The sequence below is a fragment of the Anoplopoma fimbria genome, chromosome 1 (genome assembly GCF_027596085.1).
Source record: "Anoplopoma fimbria isolate UVic2021 breed Golden Eagle Sablefish chromosome 1, Afim_UVic_2022, whole genome shotgun sequence".
In the NCBI taxonomy this organism is placed as follows: domain Eukaryota; kingdom Metazoa; phylum Chordata; class Actinopteri; order Perciformes; family Anoplopomatidae; genus Anoplopoma; species Anoplopoma fimbria.
Window position 1 is genome coordinate 7,097,282 of NC_072449.1, and position 21,942 is coordinate 7,119,223.

The following is a 21,942-nucleotide window of genomic DNA, read 5'->3' on the forward strand; positions in this document are numbered from 1 at the left end:
GTGGAGGAGGGTTGCACCTGATGGTGCTGAAATGACAACTGACAGCAGGAGAGAAGAGAACATTTCTGAAGTTTGACAGCAACCATGTGATTGGCTTAAGGAAACAGTGGCAGAATCTGGTTGGTTAACTTTAAGTAAACGCCCACAATCCGCTGATAGAGTAGTCACAGGGAGAGAGTGAATTAGATTATGAATTAAAAGTAGGGTAAAGATAGTCTTCCTGACTTCCGCTAAGCTTCATAAAAAAAGTCATAGTATAGCTTGTTGAAAAAAGTCATAGGATTGCATGTCGAAAATAGTCATAGTACAATACGTCAAAAACAGTCATAGTATGTCATAAAAAGTAATTAAAAACTCATAGTATAGTATATTACATTTTAGATTAAATATAATCTATGCCTTTTTATTACATTTTAATGACAAACCATATTATGACTTTTTTCATGACATATTACTGGCATGCTATACTTTGATATTTTTCACAATACTATGCTATTTTTATGTCATTCTCTGACATACAAGTTTATATTGGTATGGTATTTTTTCTTGACATTTTTACGGAATGTTTTACTATGTTATTTTAATATTTTTTAAGACATTTTTGATGGCATACTACACTATAATATTTGAATGGAATTATTATGGCATACTGTACTATGATATCTTTATATTTCCATGGATTATAACATGATACTGTTTTGACTATTTTATGACATACTGCACTTAAACTTTTTTTATGACATATTTAATGATATACTTTATCATGGTATTTGTATGACTCTTATACTGCATGCTATACTACAATCTTTTAAATACAATGTAGCTTGTATGAGTGTGTGTTTTTAGGAAACACTGAATGACCTGTTACTGTAACATTGGGATCCTGCATCTGCCTGCAATTACAGGAATATAGTGTAAAAAAAAAACCAGATATGCTGAAAATAGTTGTATTCTATGAATTGCCTCAAGAAGACACGCACACACAAACACATTCCATCTTGCAACACTGCCAGTTTAGTCCGCAGAGACCCATGATCCATGTAGCTTTGAGGTGTAGAGCATATATAAGGGCACCAAATTCAAGCAATAGGTAAAAAACTACATGAGATATAAAAACATTTTATTACAACCATCATCATTAAAATTATGAAAAACATGGTTGTGTTTTGTTCCACCTAGGGTATGGGTATCTTAAAAATTAAAGCCATTTTGGGGATTTGTGCTTGCACTAAAATTCTTCCCCTGGTTCACCTTTCCACATATAGCTTGTAAAATGCCATAAAAATGCTTAGTCTTCAAATGTTTTAGCACAGCTTCACTGTGGCATCATTCCTTGTGATGGTATGCTGGTTAGCACCACACACAACAGATGCATTTTTAATAGACACTCTTCAAAGACAGCTTTTGATCTTGACTTATCTGCAGGAGTTCACAGCTCATCATAAGAGGGTATATTTGAAAAGTAACCAGTTTTATATCAAACAGGCTCTCTGTGTGCAGGACAAATAAAGCAGCTCACAAGGTGCCCTACTGACACAGAGGTCAAACCCCGCTTAATTAACAGGTCTTTTTACACAGCTTTATTTATAAGTTAAGTTTGTGGGAGGAAGATATTTAACAACACTTTATTATAATTAAAGACAGCCCCCTGGTCTCCAATTATGAAGTATATGAATGCAAGTTAATGATACCGTTGCTAAATGGAACACAAATTGATTAAATACAATGTCATTATAAAAAGTCACTCAATGAAAGCTGCATCACTGCCATGTTGGCGTCTTCTGATAGGACAGATGCCATGTTCACTGACGGGTGTCACGCTTGAGTGCTTCTGGTCGCGGCACGCCGTGAGTGCCTGGGTAGACGAGGCTCACAGCAGATCGCTGTGTACCCTTTCCCAGCTACTCTCCCATCAACCACGCCGACCCCCTGTTTTCACTGGACATCAACGGTCATGCCATAGTCAGGGCTGCTGGTGAACTGAATCTTACCATCAGTTTCCTGCTCCTCGAACACAATAACCTGTAATTAAGCAAAAAAATACTAGTTTAGCCGAGGTCATGGAAGGACAGCGAGAGTGGGTGGTTGAGCACCAAGGTAAATATATGCATGAAATAGAAAAGATAAAAGCCATTTTGGCATCCAAGAAGGACAAAACACATGAGTTACAGTAGATGTAGCCAAGGCCTTTTCCAGTCAGTGCTCATGATAACAACTATTTAAACTGCAAGGTGACAAGCGCGCCAGTAGCTCACTTGAGCATACTATCAAGGCTTTGTCCTTGAGACCTGGGTTCGAGTCCAGTCCAGGGCTCTTTGCAGCATGTCATCTCCTCTCTCCCCTGCCTCTCCTGTCTTTTCTCTCACCAAACTGCAGGGTGATGAATAGGAGTAGCTGTATACAGTAACTGTTGACCTGCCATGTGCTTTAACTTTGTCATATTACTGGAGGTGAGGAACATGTGACTAAAAAGAGCTGATGATAGATTTTTTTTGAGAATACCTCAAATCTGTGAATATTATAGGCATGGATGATTATGGACGAATTGTGCATGGATGAGTTGTGCCAAATGTTAAGTGAATCAGACTCATGACCACAGAGACAGAAGTACTGTACCTGGTTGTCCCCCCTGTGAAGCCAGGGGCCCGGGACATACAGAGTCTGCTGAGGACCGATGGACCAATAGCGACCCAGATTCTTGCCGTTGATAAACACTACACCTTTGCTCCAGCCCTGTGAACACAACCAGTGACTGTTAACCATGACGACAAAAAGGCTTCAGCCAATTAAATGCTGACAGGTTAAAAGAACAGTTGTGGACTTTCAACACCACGCGTCAAGCATTCTTTTCTAATATGTTTCTATCTTTGGCTGAATAGATCACGATTTGTTGTTAATCCCAGGTTTTCGTCTTCACTTTTCCACATCCAGCCACTTCACAAAAGGAAAACTGTGGGAGAGTTACAAGCCAAAAATCCCCAGAGAGATGTACAGTATAACAGGAGGGTACAGAAGCACTTATTCAATCAGTAACTGCATTATGTAGAATTGCATCAAAATTGGATCACCATCAGAACCTTTTTTCTGTAAGGAGCCTTTTAAGAAGTTCTCGGTTCTCACTAATGAAGTAATATTATTGTGCTAATATATCCAATGAATTATAAGTGGACTAGCACTCAATAAAGCTCCGTACATAATAAAAGATTAGATAAAAGATTAATAAATTCACACTGATTATGAATATATGAATTTATTCATATCTTGTATGGTATACCGCACATAACCAAAACAATGTGTGGTATACCATACTTATGCAGTGCTTTGAAGTATGTGAATTATCTATGAAAGCCCAGACAGCTGGATTTCTGTTTATTCCAAAAGGAAGGTAAAACCTGACATTTATATTTGACTTAAAAAAATGTTCTTAACTTTTTCATTTTAATTGTGAATCTATGAGAGTGGGGCAAAATAACCCAAACACCAGTCCATTTACTGTAAGATATATGTAATGTCTGCAGTAGTGCTGCTGTACTGGACTCCAGGCCCACGGTCTGTCCCACTCACAGGGAGTTTGATGAAGGTGTCTTTAGGGGAACTGTTCACATAGAGTCTGGTCTGGAAAAAAGCTGGGTAGGTGGGCCGCTGACGCATAGACATCCAGTGGCTGGAGCTCTCAAGTCTATAAAAGAATACATTACACTTTTTATTTAGGTCAGATTACACTTTCAACAAAACTTCAAATTTCATGGAAAGAAAGCACAAATATTTATGTATCTAATGTATTGGGGCGGCTGTGGCACATGAGGTAGAGCGCTTGTCCCGTAACCACAAGGTTGGTGGTTCAAACCCCTCTACCGGCAACATGCCGAGGTGTCCTTGAGCAAGACACCTAACCCCAAGTTGCTCCCCGGGCGCTTCATTGCAGCCCACTGCTCCTCTGGGATGGGTTAAATGCAGAGAAATAATTTCCCCATTGTGGGACTAATAAAGGATTGATTATTATTGTTTAGATACAGACTGCTGCAGTCTTTCTCTAAAACTCCGTCTGGACTTTTAGGTCTTCAGCCAGCAGTCCACAGTGTATCGTGTCATTTATATTCATATGCCTACAGTAAATGTCAAGGGGAACTTTGGACATAAATGGCAGGGGAAATATTCAGAATCACTATCTTTGTTTTGGTTATAGATTATATTTTTCCTCCGAGTAGAGCGAAAGGTTGCCATCATAGAACAAAAAAAAAATCTTCCTCAGTTTCACCTTTTTAGTTTTCACTCATACAGGGCTTTAGGCCTTGACAGTTTCAAGATAGTGCTGAGGTAAAGAGATTGCAGTTTTCAGCACATGAAGAGAGAGACCCACAATGACTTGAATATGTAGATAATCCACTAAGTACAAATATAAACCTCTAAATACGATAGAAGGTCATCCAATCCTGCTGAACCTGATGTTTATTATCTGTGAAACATATGTGAGCTGCATACAGAGGGTAAATAAAACAAGATAGCACCTTGCAATTCTGAATATCACCAAAGATGTTGTGATTACGAGGGGCTGTGTATGATGTTTGACTTCAATCTGGTGTTAATGAAACAAATGTTCCGTGTGATTATCAACATCAAATGCATCATTATCTTTTAATATGAATCCATCATGAGGGAAATGCATTTGCACCTTGGGATGCGCTGTTTCTGCCAAAATGACTTATAATGCTGTTGTGGAGAAAGTATCAGACCTTATGTTTATTATGGGATAGGTGCCACATTACAGATCTGCCATTTTGTCAAACAATTTGCAAGAAATTCAGCATCAAAGACAACCTTAGTTCAAGACAACCTTTGTCAACCAGCAAAATCTAAACCTGTCCCGATTCCAAATCGCTCACACCATTTCACTTTTGGCACTGAACAGCATTTGTTTACACTGGCACTGTACAAGGTTGTGTCCATTTTTATTAAGGTGGTGTCTTGGTGATGATTCAATGGTCTTGTCAGTTCTTTGGTAAACATAATGCAATATTGAATAACTATCCTGTTAAAGGGAAATGTTTTTGTTTTTCCTTTAGCATTCAATTACTGCTCTTCTTTGTTGATGCTGCAAGTTTGTCATAACGCTAAAATAGTTTCTTGGCTGTTTGACATCTTACATTTAAGCTGTCAAAACACATTCTGCTAGCTGAAATTTAACTTACAATAAATTGTATTTGTAACTAAGGCTTTTTCAAGGTGTGTTTATTATTGTATAGGCTTGGAGCATAATTTGGATTCTGCTAATACTGTATATTATGAACGCCTTTTGCTTTACTATATCTGTCCAATTTAATTTTAGTGACAAAAGGGCAAAGGTTTTCCTATATTTTTAAGGCACTAGAACATTTTAAGAGTACATATCTTAAGTGATCTACCTACTGCACTGCTTATAATTTCAAATGTTTAACATGACACGCCGGATTGGCTGTCTGTGTTATAATTTCTGCATTTTGCCATCATGTTCCCACTGTGATTGTGTTAAAAAGAGAGGTAATCTGCTGGATTGAATCGGGAGCAGGCAGGCGTAATAACAGAGAAACACAAACATGGAGGGAAACTGGGTAATAATTGAAAGACACAAACCTGTTTACAAAGCTCGGCTTCATGTCCAGACTACGAATAGTGAAGTCACGGAGGCGCCGCTTGTTTAGCTCAATATCTCCAACAAGACCTGAAAGGTGAGGCAAAGCTGCTTTAATTTTATTTTCCTTTTTTCCGCCAACTCCGTGATCATTACTACCATTAACTTTCATACTTTCAACTCTTTAAATTATGTGTTTTATTTTTAAAAAATCCCACATTGATTGTGATGCATTGCATCGAACTCTGCAGTGCTCCATAATACAGTAGCAATAAACCTAGAGGAAACCAGGAAAAAAGCACGTGCTTGCCCACAGGGAAAACATGAGAAAATGGCTCAATCTGGCAAAAAATTGTAAAACCTGTAGAAGGAATCCCCTGATATAATAGAAAGCATGATTTTATGCCGTATTGGCCATAGGATCAAACATTTTGGTGGGTTTCAATGAGGCCTGAAGGGTCTGAGTGTCTGTATTTGGCTATATTATAGGAACTGAGGTTGAACTTCCAAAATAGAAATAAAAAACTCCACGCCACAAGCATCAGCACAGCCAGAAAGAAAAAAAACAACAAGAATAAATAAACAATAATATCCCTAGTGTTGCATAAAGGTTAAGTTGCTGTTAATTAGTTTCCTTCAAGGTTATAAATGAACATATTAATCAGCAGGACTTTTGCAGGCTTAAACCCATCAGATTAAAGAACAACTTGTACCTTTGCGCTGCTCGTCCAGGGTGTCCCCATAATTCACTCTTCCACAGTTCTCCACCAGTAAACTCAGAGTTCTTTTTCCCTTCAGAGGAAAAATGTATAAAACATGAGATGCATTACTGAACTACAGCAGTATTCCTTGATAGAAAGTATATAAAAAAAAAACAAAGGAGGCTGAAATTCCTTTCAGCTGGTCTGACTTTAGTAATTGATCAAGGCCGCTCTGAGTCTGCACTTTTCTGTAAGGTTGAAGTCGATTTAAAATTTGTTGCGATAAACAGTCATTTGAAGGTTTGCTGTAGGCCTAATACTGGGTCCTTGCTGCCAAAAACATCTATCAGCATCCCCTGAAGCTTTCACAGCTGTTAAATATTAACAAATTTATGCTTTTGAAAGTAGCTTACAGTTCACTAAATCCTACAGTAACTACATACAGAAGGACACGCACACACCGCACACACACAAGGTACCTTCCCATCAGGGAGCGCAAGTTCTTGGGTTTTATAATCCAGAACACCAACAAAATGTTTGCCTACAAAAACCTGGGAAGAAAAGGAAACAGTAAGCAAATATATTAGAAAAATAAAAAATACGCCAAATCAGTAACCATTCTTACCATTTGTGGTGCTAATGGGATCATTACATTACATTACATTACATTACAGTCATTTAGCAGACGCTTTTATCCAAAGCGACTTACAATCAGTAGTATATTACATATCATTCACCCATTCACACACTGATGACAGGCTACCATGCAAGGTGCCACCATCAGACTCTAACTAACATTCATCATCCAGTCCACACCGATGGCAAGCCTTCGGGAGCAACTTGGGGTTAAGTGTCTTGCCCAAGGACACATCGACTGCCGAAGCCGGGTATCGAACCAGATCATTGTGTGTATCTTGATCATACATCAAGACACACACAATAAGAAAAGGCTCAGCAGGGGCACCAAACTCTGCAGAGTCCCCAGAATATTGATGCCATGCACAACACGTATTTGTGGACAGCATGTGAATGACATGTACATTTCTTCACCATAAAATAATCTCAACACCTGCCTCTCAACATGAAGCATTAATGTATTTGTCTTGACATTAAACTTCTCTTCTCTTTCACTGAAAAGTAACTTTTAGAAGTCAATGCTCCAACGACTGTGTGACATAATTTAACACCAGAGCAACTGGTAGCAGCCTGAGCTTGTTAATTGTTCTCCACAAGTACACTGATCAGGGGTGTGATTTCAGATAACAAGTTGCTACGTGCAAACGTTCTCACAAAGAAAGTGTAAATGTTTGTGAGCGGATCATGTTGATGTCTGCCCTCCTGTTTTTTTTTACCAGTGCTCTGTCTCTGATGTTGTTCTTTGAGTTGAGTGTTCCTTCACTGGTGATGGTGGTCTCATACAGCGTGTACCCGTAAGACTGACCATTGTTGTTGTTGACAGGGAGATTCTCCATGTTCACCGGCCCCTCTGACTTGAAAGGCTAAAAAAAAAAAAATGAAGACACAAGGTTTGTTACCTTTTAAAACCAGGTAGATAAATGTGCTCCAGAAGTTTATTTTTTTGTATGGTTACATGAAATTTGTTGATTTAAAGTGAACACACAATCTCGAAGCCACTCTCGATGCGGATGGGATCTTTTATGAATCCCGCTGCACAATTTCCCACTTGCAAGATGGCTTCACCCAAAGTGATGATTTATCAAACCTAATGAAGCTTTCCTGTCTGGCGTTCAGAGCAATTCTTTTATCCAGCAACATTCTTTTGCATACCCTCGGGAGGTGCATTATGCACTCTTCACGAGACAATAAACACTCGCTGCTATGACACGATTAACCACGTACTTGCACACACACAGATACAATATCAAACTCAGACATCCCACTCAGTCACACTAAAGCCTCTGAAGAGAAAATGCTCTCTTTGAACACGGGTGTGTGGCTGGTCAGGGGCAAAGTAATTGTCGTCTCAGAGGGAAGCAAATTATTGCGATGGAGAGTGAATGATGAATGTTGTAAGCTACTGCCAGACGTGCTACATCTGGTTTGAATTTAAATGCCCCTGAAGAGCATGGTGTAAATAGACAAAACTAGACTGGGGGTCAGGAGAGCAGGCAGTCATGATTACACCGTCCAAACAGGTTTTTAACCAATCTTTTGGCAAGGGGAAACATTCTGCTGCATTCATGTTGTATTTGCACAACAACCTGTTTTACAGTCAAAAAGGCCACTAGTGCAGTTAGTAGAGAATGTATTGCTCAGGGGCACCTCATCATCAGCTGTTCATTAAGGGATGAGTGCTACTCATTTACTTCCCAGACTTCCTAAAAAAAATTCCTGGCGATCCAGCTGGTGGTGGACTAGCAGCAAACTCACTTCTCTCACTTTCAGATTACAACGGCCACGTCTGTAGTTTACCTTGTGATTTTCAGGACTTCAAATTAGATTGTTCTATTTCTTTGAATCTAGAAATAAAATGATTCTGTAGGGAGTTTGGTTTATGTGTAAGAGGAACACATACTCCTGTATATTGTATGATTTATTTTAATAGGATGGACCCAAAAAAAAGATGCGCGGAGGATATCAAAGGTTACTTTACATATAATCATAATATTAAAAATCCGCTCAACTCAAGCGGATACCTCAAAAAATTTTTTGAAAGATACAGCTGAAGAAACAAACAATGCAATTATTATCAATATTGTAACCTAACTTTGGGATTGTTTATGTTGTTTGCTAATGTTGATTGACTATAAAATATGTTGTGTGTTGTGGTAACAGGTGGTAAAGGGAGCTTGTGCTACAGTAACTGTAGATACTGTGAATACACCTAGGACAGTCTTAGGGAGTCACGCTTCCCATGTGCTATACAAGGCTAGAATACATTTTTTAAGAGTAAACAGACCACAGCAGGCTGCACATCCACATAATTGACAGCACATTCTCTTTGAGTTTATTTGATCGGCTTTTGTGTATTACCTATGCATTAAATATTTCATGTATTACTGTTGTCTGACTGACAGCAACCTTCTGGCTCTGTTTTGAGCAAAGCTACACGGGTGATGTTTATTATTTCTGTGCCTTCCACTTTTGGCACTCTCCCTGCATCTGTAGCTTACCTTGTCAGTGAAATGCAGACTGTCCCACAGAGACAGGTGTTGCTGGATGACAACAGGCTGGTACGCTCTCCTCTCATGATGAGACGGCAGTTCAGGGAGAGGCTGGGCTGGAAAACAAGCAGGGCAAATGAGGGTAGGATGTCTGTCTGTACAGTCATTCATTAGCATTTCTTTTATCCTTCATTTTCCCAGGAGATGCAAACTAGTCAAAATGAAAATTATTACCACGCGATGCATACACTGCCCACATTCAGCCAGAGACGGGAGTAAAAGACGAATATTCTGTTATTTGAAGAAATCTTTTAAAACTTGGAATGGTAAACACTTTGCATCCACTCATCTACATATTATATAAAATGGAGCCAGAGAACTGCTGCTTTGTAAATGAAAATAATAGACCATGTTGAGTCCAAACAACTTCTTGGGCACAGCTGTTACTAAGAAACGGTAGGATGATTTATTAACTCTTGGCCAGCGTAATTCAAAATTAACAATTCACTAAAACACCAAAAAACTATTGGGCCTTCTTCTGGGCTTTTAAAGCACTGCAGACTGTTCCATTCTGCCTTCTCTTGCAGGAGTCTTACATACTCTAAAGCCAATGAATCACTCAATGCCAATCATAAAGGCGACCTTGGAAACTGCTTCTAAGGCTCCTTGGGTGAGCCATTTACCCTCCACAGCAGCATCCAGTTTGTGCTGCAAAACAGTCTCTTAACAACAATGAACAGTGGATTGCAATGCCCACTCGCGGCTTTTAAAGGTGTTAAAGCATGCAGAGACACCAGCGGTCCCTCCGGAAAAGGCTCGACAGCATTTCCTTATCACCAAGTGGTAACAGCTGTATCACTTAAGTAAAGGGAAGATAACGGTCAACACCTTTCTCCTAAATGGCTCTCTACAACACTCACACACCAGTGTCTTTTTAAGTGTATATGATGTGTCAAATCTAAGAGGGGCTTTCTGTAGTGCTACGTCGTAGATCTGGAATTTTTCCCACAACGAAACCCACTTTATGTTCAATTCCTCACATAATCATGTAAAGTAGCGGCTGTGGAGTTGTGCTGCAGGATAGAAGAAACATGCTGACATTTGACCTTCCTCACAGAAGATGATTACAGGAATGAATACCTTTAAATCATAAAGTGGCATCATTTGATCTGACATACTGCAAGTGCTCGAACAGAGTGTGTAGTGTAGATGAATGTGCAGCTTGTTTAAGATTATATATTGTGTTTTTTGCAATTTTTGACATATATATATATCCCCAAAGCATATACGTCACAGGTCTATCTTAGGAGCCATGTTGTAAAAGATCAGTGTTAGACTTTTGACAGATTAGCCTGAATCCATGCCAGGTTACGCACAAACAAACTACAGAGTATATGACACAATGTACATGATTTGACAACCAAACAAATAATAAAATATCAAAATGATCTAATTAAAGAATTGGGTCATGTGTTTGTAGTTGCTGAGCAGAACAAAACGCCTCCTTAGACTCACTCTTATATCCAGGCCACTGCTCATTGTTCAGCAGACAACAAAACATGAGGGATGAATCATGCATAGGCAGCCTTCAAACTATCTTCAATCACCACAAGTCTGGGCAAATTATTACTTTGTTGTGCTGGATTCAATCCCAGATTGCCAACAGCTACATTTTCAGTCTTGGCAACAAAACACTTGAGACTTGTGCCCCCAACCACAAACCCTTGTTTTACAAATAGAGAAAACGGCAGCAGCAATAAACATGATAAAAAGCCAAGTATGTAATTTTCACAATGGGCGGTAATTGAGGGTCTTTGACTTGGGCAGAAATCTCCCGCACATGCACAAACGCACACAAACCCATATCTAATCCGTGCTTGTAATCATATGCAAAGTTATCCTAGTTTAGCCAACAGAGAGCAGGTTCTACAAGGAGAATTAACTTAAGTGGGGAGATGAAAGGGAAGGGAGAGAAAGAGAAACAGAAGATGTGGGGCCCGACTCAGCAACAACACACAACACTCACCGTGGTAGCGGCTGAATACATTCCTCAGAAGATGGTACTTGGTGGTGTAATCCCCAGCCTCGGATAATGGAGCATCGTAATCTGAAAGATAATGCGCTATCAGAACAGCAGGCTCGGAAGCCGGAGAGAGGCAGGGATGCCTTTTACCGTGGCAGATGCTTTCAGTGTGCTCCCCTATCAAACATCTCGAGACAGCAGCGGGCCGAGACACATTTTAGGTTATCTTGACAGAAAATGGAGCCTTCTTGAGTCAAAAAGGTAAAAGGCATTCAGAGGAGTAAACACGGTTTTGACGGCTGCTGAAGGTCAGAGGTGGCCTTCCCTACTGGGGAGCGGTTTTCAGAATTCTCCTCTTTCCTCAAGAACGAGGTGATTACAATGTTAAGTACCCTAGAGGAGCATATAAAAGCCATCCTACCGTCTTTAATTTACATTTCCCGTGCATTTTATTAGGTAATGAATCCATTAATATGCACTGCATATTCAAATTTAGAATCAGCCCAAGGTCAGCGGCTCGGGAGTAGGGATAGCGCCATCTACAGTCATTTAAAAAAATCCTAATGATGTTTTCTTTAATCTACATCTGTTGTTCACAATTGGCTCAACCCGACTGTTCTTACTGACTGCATTTCAAATTGAAGGTTATGGGTTGATGATTATGTGCACTCTTTATTGATTTTTTCAGCCTAAATCGGTGCTGAATCAGTGGCCTGATTCGGATCAAATTAAAGTGTAAGTAATTGTGAATGGGTCTGGTTATTAAAAAGCAGTTTTGTGTTCAGTCCTTGTGGCATGAACCTAGTTAAAGAAAACGAACCAATCAACCCTGTATATGAATTTTCTTCTTCTCCTAACTCACAGGGATTTTTTAATCATTCAAATGTCACAAAATGCTGGACACAAACATGTTCATATAAACGTACCATAGCTTGTCACCATAGGTTTAGGTGCTGGCATTCCAACGGCAAACGCTCCGCTCATGAAGCCGAAATTTGTCCCTCCGTGGAACATGTAGAGGTTGATGGACATGTTTAGTTTCAGGATCTCTGTGACCACAGGTATCATGTCTGTCAAAAGAGTGAAAGAAACAAATCCCAATTAAAGTCTACAATTTAGCTTAATTGTTCGGATTTAACCAGTGAATAATAAAAACAAAGCTAAAGATCCATGACTAACAAACAGAAGAAAAAAAACAAAAACATTTGATTTAACTGTTGCCACTGTTTCAATAATCCGTTTGCCCTCAATTCCACTTCAAATGAAACACAGAGAGACCTCAGCCTCACATCCTATTACAGGTTACTATAATTCATTACGGGGCAATGCTCACAACCATAAAAAATTGCCCACCTCCCCGCACAAATTAGTTACCTATATTTCGCAGTGAACCTAGCAGGGGCAAGTAATTAAGTATTCAAATTGGACTTTAGTAGTCAATTTGGACTGACGTTAATGATTTGAATCAAGGGCATGAGCCTTGGTGAATAACAATCGAGCAGGTTGAGTGACAGAGCCAGACTCTGTTAGTTTCATGGTGATGGCACTAGCTGTGACCAACTGCTGGGTGTGCTGCAGTCTGCACTGTAATGAACTGTCAAGGACAAGAATCCCCTCTGAATGCCCCACTGTTCATTTCACAGCTGTAACACTTTCTGCATGGCAAGGATTTTTTTTTTGTCCCCTTATCCCCTTTCTCACTGAGGAGGAAACTCATAAGGATGCCTTTCATTTTCAGAACATTTTTTTGTTAAGATGAGGATGGCTGCTGGGAATGACAGTAAAAGGGAAGCTTGAGGCTCTGAGTTGTATATCTGAAATGAGAGGTTTCGGAGAGCACTCAAGATGGTGATAGCATTGGTCTTTACAAATGTGAAACATGTATGTCAAGACTGTATATCACACTGTATATCACTTTACTGGCTGTGGTCTCCTGGTATCTGGGAGATTCTGTGCAGGTACTGACTCTTTAACATTAATACTGTAATTTTCCCCGCTGCGGGACTAATAAAGGATTATCTTATCTTATCTAATACTTTAAGGGTCCATACCAACCGCCAGAACAAGGTAATCAAACATAAATAGCTTATGGCTTATGTGTTTGTGACATGAAGCTGAAACAAGTAGTTTATTAACTGATTATTCAATAAACAGATAATTAAATTTGATAAATCTGTTGTCAAGTAAAAATGCCAAACATTCGCTGGTTGCAGGTTCTCAAACGCAAGGATTTGGTTATTTTTTTCTGTTTTATATTATTCCAAATGTAATATGTTTGGATTATGGACTGTTAGTCGAAAACAAAACAAGAAATTTCAAGACATCATCCTGGGTTCTGGGATATACTGACTGTCACTTTTTTGGGGGGCAATTTAGAGCGTAATCGATGAATCACAAAATATTAAATGACAATAGAAATAACCACTGATTCAGCCTTATTGAAATGTTTCCACAAAGTAAGCTAAACTACATCTTTGTAAAAAATATTCATATTTTGTGTGCACTATGGGGAAATGTTTTCCACAGTGGGTCCCCATTTTGTTAGCACATGCACAAGGATGTATTATGCATGTGGAAAGTTAGTACATTTATCTTAGAACTGTACGGTACCATTTCGTTCTACTTTACACTTCTATTCCACAAATATTCAGGCCTGTTTTCAATGCAGATTGATATGTTTATTCTGCATTACTATTTTGAGTATATTCTGAAATTAACTTTCATATTTTCACTTCACAGTATGTATGTTGCTTTTGGTACTTTTAGGACATTTTGCAGAAATGCCTATGTATTTTTACTTAGGTAAGATTTCTACGATGTTGTTTCATCCCCTTTTAGTTAATTGAAGGATATGAATCCTTCCATAACTGCAAGAGTGACATGATACACAATCCTGCCAAGGGTTTCACACTATTCCACTAATCGACAGTTGGTGCAGTTAGGAGCCAAGAAATGTAGCAATGCACCAACAAGAAGAAGAAGACTGATAGCACGCAGTCATGAATGTAAACTGAGAAGATTTCAAATGCTTCCAAAAATATGCTCCGCAAATGTTTTGCGAGGAAGAACGCATGTTAAACACCTGTGTTAGGCCACAATGATACACACCATCCATGTGGTGAGAAAAAGTAGACGTAAACAGAATTCTGTCCGAGATCTCTCATATTTTGTCATATCTTATGTTCAGCTTCATTTCAATTAAATTTTCTTTGTGAGCCCAAAATCACAAATTTGACTCAGAAGGCTTTACAATCTGAACAATATATAACATCCTCTGTCCTAAGACCCTCTCATCGGATTAGAAAAACTAAAAACAGAACCCCTTTAACAGGGCAAAAAAAGGAAGAAGGCTCAGGGAGAGCAACTGAAGAGGGATCCCTCTCAAAGAATGAACAGAAGGGCAATAGATGTCATGTGTACAAAATAAAAATGACAACATAGTCATTCATATGACAGAGAGTATACATATAATGAGAGTAGTATAAGCAGTAGTAGCGCTAATAATAGCAGAAATAATAATAGAAAAATGATTACTACAAACACTAACAGAAGCAGTAGAGGATATAAAATGCCAGGAGCATGCAGTGTAATATTGCAGCACATATACAGCCTGTGACTTAGGGCTTGGCAATAAGGAAAAATCACAATATAGCATGTTTCCTGGTAATTCAATAAATGAAGAGTCAATATGAAATGAACACATGGAAAACCCTTTTATTGTACACTATTGTATGAATTAAATACTTGCCAAGTGAAAAGTACTAGTGAGTATTTTCTCATTTTTATTAAGAACTTTCGTTCAAAATTAAAAATGTTTAAACTGAAATGATAGAGAAAATATATAAATTAAAGATTGGATAAGTTTGTGACTAGGAGGCTGCAAGTTGGTAGTCTAGTTTGTTAGTCACATTGAACTGAGTGGTAATGTAATGTGTGATGTAAAAAACAAAAACAAAATGTTCAATTGATGTTCCCTCAAAATATTACCCAACAGATTTGAGAAATTTGAGTTAGTATGTGCTTGTTATTATGAATTTAGACTTCATAATAGATGATATCTCAATATATGATTCCATTGAAAGACGATACATGATCATATTGAATAATTCTGCAGCCCTACTTATAGGACATTACAGCATCTATTTAATAGGAAAGTACGCAATGATGTGTTTATGTAGCTGAAACTCTGATTAATACAACCAAGTGAAAGACAAACCTAGTGTGTATCTGCGTGTTTATGTGTAGCCACATATGTGGATAAGATAAGGTAAGATAATCCTTTATTAGTCCCGCAGCGGGGAAATTTGCAGGATTACAGCAGCATAGGGTAAAGTGCACACAAGAGACATAGTAAAAGAAAGACAAGATAAAAATAAAATGAAATAAAAAACAAGTATTATAAATAAGCAATAAAAAACAGTAAAATCCACAATAATTTAAATATTATATGTACAGACAGAAAATACAGAGGAAGTGTGAGGACATGAGAGGAATGCAACTCCTACTAGGTGTAACACCTCCACCTAGGTTCGGTACAGTCAGTGAGAATCGGTGGAGCACATCTTTGAACAAACCCTGTACAAAGAAGTGTTTGAAACATCGAATGTACCGTCCAGAGACAAAGTGGAGGAGGTGGGACACGGACTCTGGTTTGTGATACTTGGCTCACAACACAGCATGCATGAGAAGTCTATAAATCTCTGACAAAGCCACAGAAGGAGGAAATGACCATATGCTAAGCTGTACATCCCAGCTGCACCGAGTGGGCTCTGTGCCTTTTGTGATGGAACCAGAGTGTTAGAGGGACTTTCTTACACTCAGTCCGGAGAATTTATCTTCCAAAAACCTCCAAAGCATTGAGCTTGTCCACACTCTGTCTACGTTTCCCCTGGCACAGAGACGGTTTCATTCTCAGTGGGGGAAAAAAAGGGGTTGTTGGTGTAAGCCTTTCTTACCCTTAGGCACTGAGACTCTGTCTTACCTTCAAGACAGTCTGTTTTACCTTCAGAGGTTCTATTTTGGAAAGCTAGACAAAACCTGTCTTACCTCCATCTCAAATTAGCCAATATTATCGACCTACTGTACAGAAAGAAACCGTTTCATCCTCAACAAAGAATCCCTCAGCAGGAATCCTGTCTTGCTCTCACTTAAACTCCTGTTTAAGTCCTCTCCAAAGAAAATCTGTCTACCCACCCTGAATCTGTCTTACCCTCAGCTGTGTACACATGATGAAGGTCCCCCCAAAGATCGAACCAGCCAGACCAGTACTCCATCACCATCTTAGGCTTGTGAGGCTAGTGAAAGAAAAAAATGGTCAATCAAGCAAAAGATACGTTGAAAGGACCTTTCCGTTTCTTTCAGTAACTACCTTATTGCAATTGCACAAACCTTTAATAAATAAACCTTTAATTAAACATGAAAGACATTTTTTCAGGTCTCTCACTATTCCTTTTAAGATTGGTAAGAAACCCCAAAGTTTCATTTGGAATAACCTGGACAGTCTATTTATTGGAAAGAGCAAATGTTGCTATTGATGTGTCTGTTTGATCTTTAGTTTGATCCTTGGTTAGATCAGAAAACCAGCAACGACTGACTACAAAAACTTGGATTAAATGATAATGAACAATGAAAACCCACCAAACAAATATGACTTACTTGTACTGCATCCAGATGCTTGATGTCATTTGTGTTCAGTCTCTGGAAATTGATGGTTTCTAGGGCTTTAAACACAAAAAAAAGGTAGAGCAATATTGTTAATACAAATACAAACGAATAAAGATGCAGAGCATCTGTTCAAACTAATATCAAACATCCTTCAGATATAGCTTTATGAAATAATTATTAATTTCAGTTTCAGTACATAAACCCTCACAGGCTTCTTATTAGAAATCAGGCAACGAATCATCATCCATCAATTGTTTACCTATGACATGTATATTACAGTTAAGCACACTTTATAAAAGATACCCAGAGGAGGGTTTATTATAACAACACAATGTTTGCTAATGCATGTGCATTAAAATAGCACAGGTGCCAAAAAAATACTTATATACTATTAATATTTCAGCATCACAGTGTTTGTGCCAGTGTTGTTGCAAAAATAAACGATTTTCTGGAAGAAGACAGAATCCTTTGTGTGTAGTTCAGAACTGCAGCTGCCTGACACCAGGCCACCCTTTGGCCCAGACCCTTTGTCATTGTGTGAAAAACACAACACACCAACCGCCATACTGTATATTTGTGCGTGCGTGCGTGCGTGCGTGCGTGCGTGCGTGTATATGCTCAGTCGTGTTTGTCTGTCAGCGCCTGACAATACCTCCTTTCACTCCTCCACGCTTTAGTCCTTCCTTGTTGTCTGAAGTCAGCAGCAGCTCTGTGATGCCCCTGGACAATAACGCCTGGAGAGACGGAGGATTGTGGAGGCAATTAAACAAAACAGTGGAGGCTCTTTCTGAAATATAATCAATGATTTATTTTTTTCCAGAGTAAGTGAAAGGACAGCCGGGAGAACAAAATAAATAAGGGCACTCTCATCTATGAGCTACAAATCATCGTTCAAATAATGTAGAATTTTATTTCTTACCTCCTTGATGAAAGGCATGTAGTCTTCATCTTTAGCATAGGAGCCGTACTCATTCTCCACTTGAACTGCGATAATTGGACCACCTTCGGAGTACTGCGCAGTGATTATGCGAATAGAGGTCACACATTAGGGCCTGGCGTCTGTTCTTGACCATTCTTACCCTCCCTAAAGCTGAATTTTAACGACTGTGCAACGGAAATCAAAGGCTTGTTCAATGATGCATGTAGCTGATAAAAAGAACATATGGGTTTAATTTATTTTAAGTGTGTATTGCTACCTGTGGTTTACATAACAGACAGCAGCAGCTAGTCAATGTGCTTTTTTGGGTGGTAACCATGAAAACACTAAAAAACGTGTTATTTTTCTATAAAACGCTGTAATCTGTACATCAATCAATTTTTTTTTTGTTCATGCTAAAATGGAAAATTACCTGATGTGGAACAACTTTCTTAATGAGATGATCAAAGAAGGAGTTGACTGCATCAGTGAATCTTGGGTAGGTTGTTCTTAGTTTCATGTTTGGATCCCGTAGTAGCCAACTGAAAAGAAATCACAAGCAAACCTTTTAAAATGTCCAAAAAGCAACGTTTCACAGGAGTTCCTCAAAGTGCTGTGCTGTGAGCTCTCTTTAGGTTTTCTAGCTCTCGAAGATAATCGCACCAACCTGAGCATGACTATCGCAAAGTGCACTGCAGAGGAAGTCATGCTTCGCTGCGTGCTCCTAGAAACACTCTGTTTCGATGATTATCAAATAAATATTACCTAACATTCCCCGAAGGCAAAACGACTCCAAAAATACCTACTTCCAGTCGTTTTCCCCTCACATTCACCGCATTATCTGCTCAAATCTATTTTGAATGCAGAATTAAATGAATTCATCCTTTCAGGGAGCTATGCCCTGTCAGATTGAATTACTGTTCTCTCCGATACCTCACTAAAAGTCTGGTAAATCACCAGTGACTTTCATCTGAGTAACATTAGAGGTTACTTGCATAATGCATAATGCCCTGTCTCTGTATCTTATGTACGACACTGTAAGGTGGATCGATCTAACAGAGGCAAACACTTTGCTGTACAGTAGCAACACATATTGTGAGACTGGCAAATAGATGAGAGAGACGGCACACTTGAAATAATTCACATAGCTAAATTATTTCCACGAGTTTAATTGATTTAGCCTGCAGCAAAGATACCGCTAACAAAAAGGATTACCTAACTGAACAATTCATGTCCAAGCCAATTTAAGGGATTAACTTAGTACCCCACTGGCTATTCTAAAATAAAGCCTTACAACATTACTCTGGCTCTAAGGCATATACAAAATATCTGCGAAAGCAACACTCGGCTGTGATGTTTTACCTGGGTAGTCCCCCTAAATCCCACTCAGCACAGATGTACGGCCCGGGACGCAGAATGACCCAGAGACCCAAGCTGCCTGCAAGTCGGAGGTAGGCTCTAGAAGAAGGGATATACAAATGGTGCTGTCAATGAGGTCTATTTCATTTCAGTACAATCAATTTAAAATGTTTACTACATCAGATATAAAGTGGGGACTGAAAGTAATTCTGAATTGAAGCAGATGTTCAATTGCAAATGATAGGTCATTCATTCTACAATATTTCACTCAATTGATTTCTTTCATTTGCAAATCGAATTTTTCTGTTTTGAGGTGACATCTGCTTCCAGCACTGGACTCGACAGCAAGCCGCACATTTGATGAATCAACGCCATCTAATCAATAAATCAAGAAGCACTGATACTGATTAAGTGCACGGCTAATTAATCAAAAACCTTTCTTAAGGGTAAACGTACACCCTCTCAGCAGTATAACAGTATTGAAGACAGTGGAAAGCTTAGCCTTTTTGCAATGCAACAGTGCCATCTGCAGGAGTCTGAGAAGCCTTCCCTTCATCGTTCCTTACTCTAAATCGAGCTGATCCTCGAAGTTGAACACCCCTCGCTCAGGCTCATGCAGGTTCCACGGCACATACCTGAGAAGAGAATAAAAACATGTGTTGTGTGTTTTAATTGGATTTTAAGACTTCATTTTATTCTATAAAAAAAGGTAACGTGTATTTATCCAGCCGTGTTGCAGTGGGAGCCTACGTGGTGAGCGTGTTGAGGCCACAGGCCTTCATCTTCAGCAGCCGGTCCTCCCAGTAGGCTCTGGGGACACGGAAGTAATGGATGGAGCCCCCCAGGATGAGGAAAGGTTCTCCCTCCAGAGTGAACTGAGAGGAGTTCGCCCTCAGACCCTCCACACGGCTCATTATTCTCACTTCATGGTGATTCCTAGGGGGTAAAATACAGTTCACAACTGAAAAATAACTTCCAAAGAAGCAATGCATTAAAGACATTTGAGACATATTACTACAGTTTGATAGTAAGCAAGCTCGAGAACGAATATGCCCTTTAGCTAAATATCTAAACCAAGTTTCATCTGTTTAGAAAAATAATACCTGCAAATACTGTATTTTAATGTATTAACAACAGAAAAGAGGCACAACCTGTGGATAAGTACGCATTTCTTAGTCATCTTGCAAAGTTCAGTTATGACTTAATTATCCTAAAGCCATTTTATTTTGACAACTAATCAATGTATCATGTTACAGAGAGCTCTATCCAACACATATCTATGTACATAAATCAGCATAATGACACAACAATAACATGATCCCTCTCTGATCAGCAGCACAGCTTTGCATTGAGACTTACATGGTGATCTGACCTCAAAACAGGACAAACTGAAGTCTAGCACAGTGAACAGGTAAACTAGTTATGTGGTGTGACGTTCAATGTCCAGGTGAGAGTTCACAGGCTAAACTTGGTTCATAGAGCTGAGTTGTGGCTGCAGCAGCCACGAGGAAGCCTGACCACAACATTAACAGTGAAGGTTTCAGTGGGAGCGGTATGCATGGAGCAATGCATCATAATGCATGGCTCTTTTTTTTTTTTTTTTTTTTTTTTTTTACTGCTTTATGTTCCCCGTTTCTGTTTCTGTCTTACCTTGCAAAATGATAAGCAACGACCGCTCCGACAGCAAAACACAGCAGGAGGAAATATCTTTGCTTTAGGGACAGACGGAGCCCACACATCGATAAGCTTTCCATTCGCAATGACAACACTACTTGAGTTACAGTTGCGCTCATGCACGCGAATTAAAGTGCATGTTGTTATATCCCATGACATAACACAGTTCTGCAAAGAGGATAAAACCTGACATGTTAAACTCCAATAAAGTTGAGCTAACCCATATTTGCATAACGTTACTTCCGGGATTAATAATTCACCAAAACACTGAGCATGGGGAAGAAGTAGGACACACACACACAACCGATTCTACTGTGGTGTTTAGGGACCGTCGGACAATTATGTTGCTGAAGAAAGGCAGAAAATGAAAACTCCTGAGAGTTCCCTTGCTTCATCAAACAACCAGACACAGTTCTTTATATGTCTTTAAAAAAAAAAATCTATTACATGTCATGAATGCAAGAATATAAAAATGTATACAGTACCAGTCAAAAGTTTGGACACTCCTTCTCATTCAATGGTTTTTCTTTATTTTTATTTTTTTCTACATTGTAGATTAATATTGAAGACATCCAAACTATGAAGGAACACATATGGAATTATGTGGTAAACAAACAAATGCTCAACAAACCAGAATATGTTTTATATTTTAGATTCTACAAAGTAGTTGAATGAAAGGGTGGGTCCAAACTTTTGACTGGTACTGTATCATACTTTCTATTATAATTAGGCCTATTTATTGTATTTCAACATTCATCTGCACTAGTTATTAGGCTATTAGGCTGTCAAATAATTATAATGGAGTAAAAATAGTTAAACTATAAAGTAGCAAGAATTATAAATAACATTAGCCACATTTTGGATTATTATAA

General features: G+C 38.9%; 1 protein-coding gene across 1 annotated transcript; it reads right to left on the reverse strand.

The window, feature by feature from the left end:
- Positions 1-1,056: 1,056 nt before the first annotated feature.
- LOC129094583 (beta-galactosidase-1-like protein 2) lies at positions 1,057-21,294 on the reverse strand. Its single transcript, XM_054602857.1, has 19 exons — positions 21,047-21,294; positions 20,147-20,332; positions 19,963-20,031; positions 19,400-19,495; positions 18,471-18,579; positions 18,041-18,133; positions 17,774-17,855; positions 17,113-17,177; positions 16,667-16,751; positions 12,384-12,527; positions 11,461-11,541; positions 9,444-9,550; positions 7,662-7,808; positions 6,789-6,860; positions 6,322-6,400; positions 5,611-5,698; positions 3,565-3,679; positions 2,617-2,733; positions 1,057-2,022 (listed from the first exon to the last, which is right to left on the reverse strand). Exons 1-19 carry the CDS (start codon positions 21,187-21,189, stop codon positions 1,936-1,938), a joined length of 1,965 nt encoding a protein of 654 aa, XP_054458832.1. The 5' UTR covers positions 21,190-21,294; the 3' UTR covers positions 1,057-1,935.
- Positions 21,295-21,942: the final 648 nt, after the last annotated feature.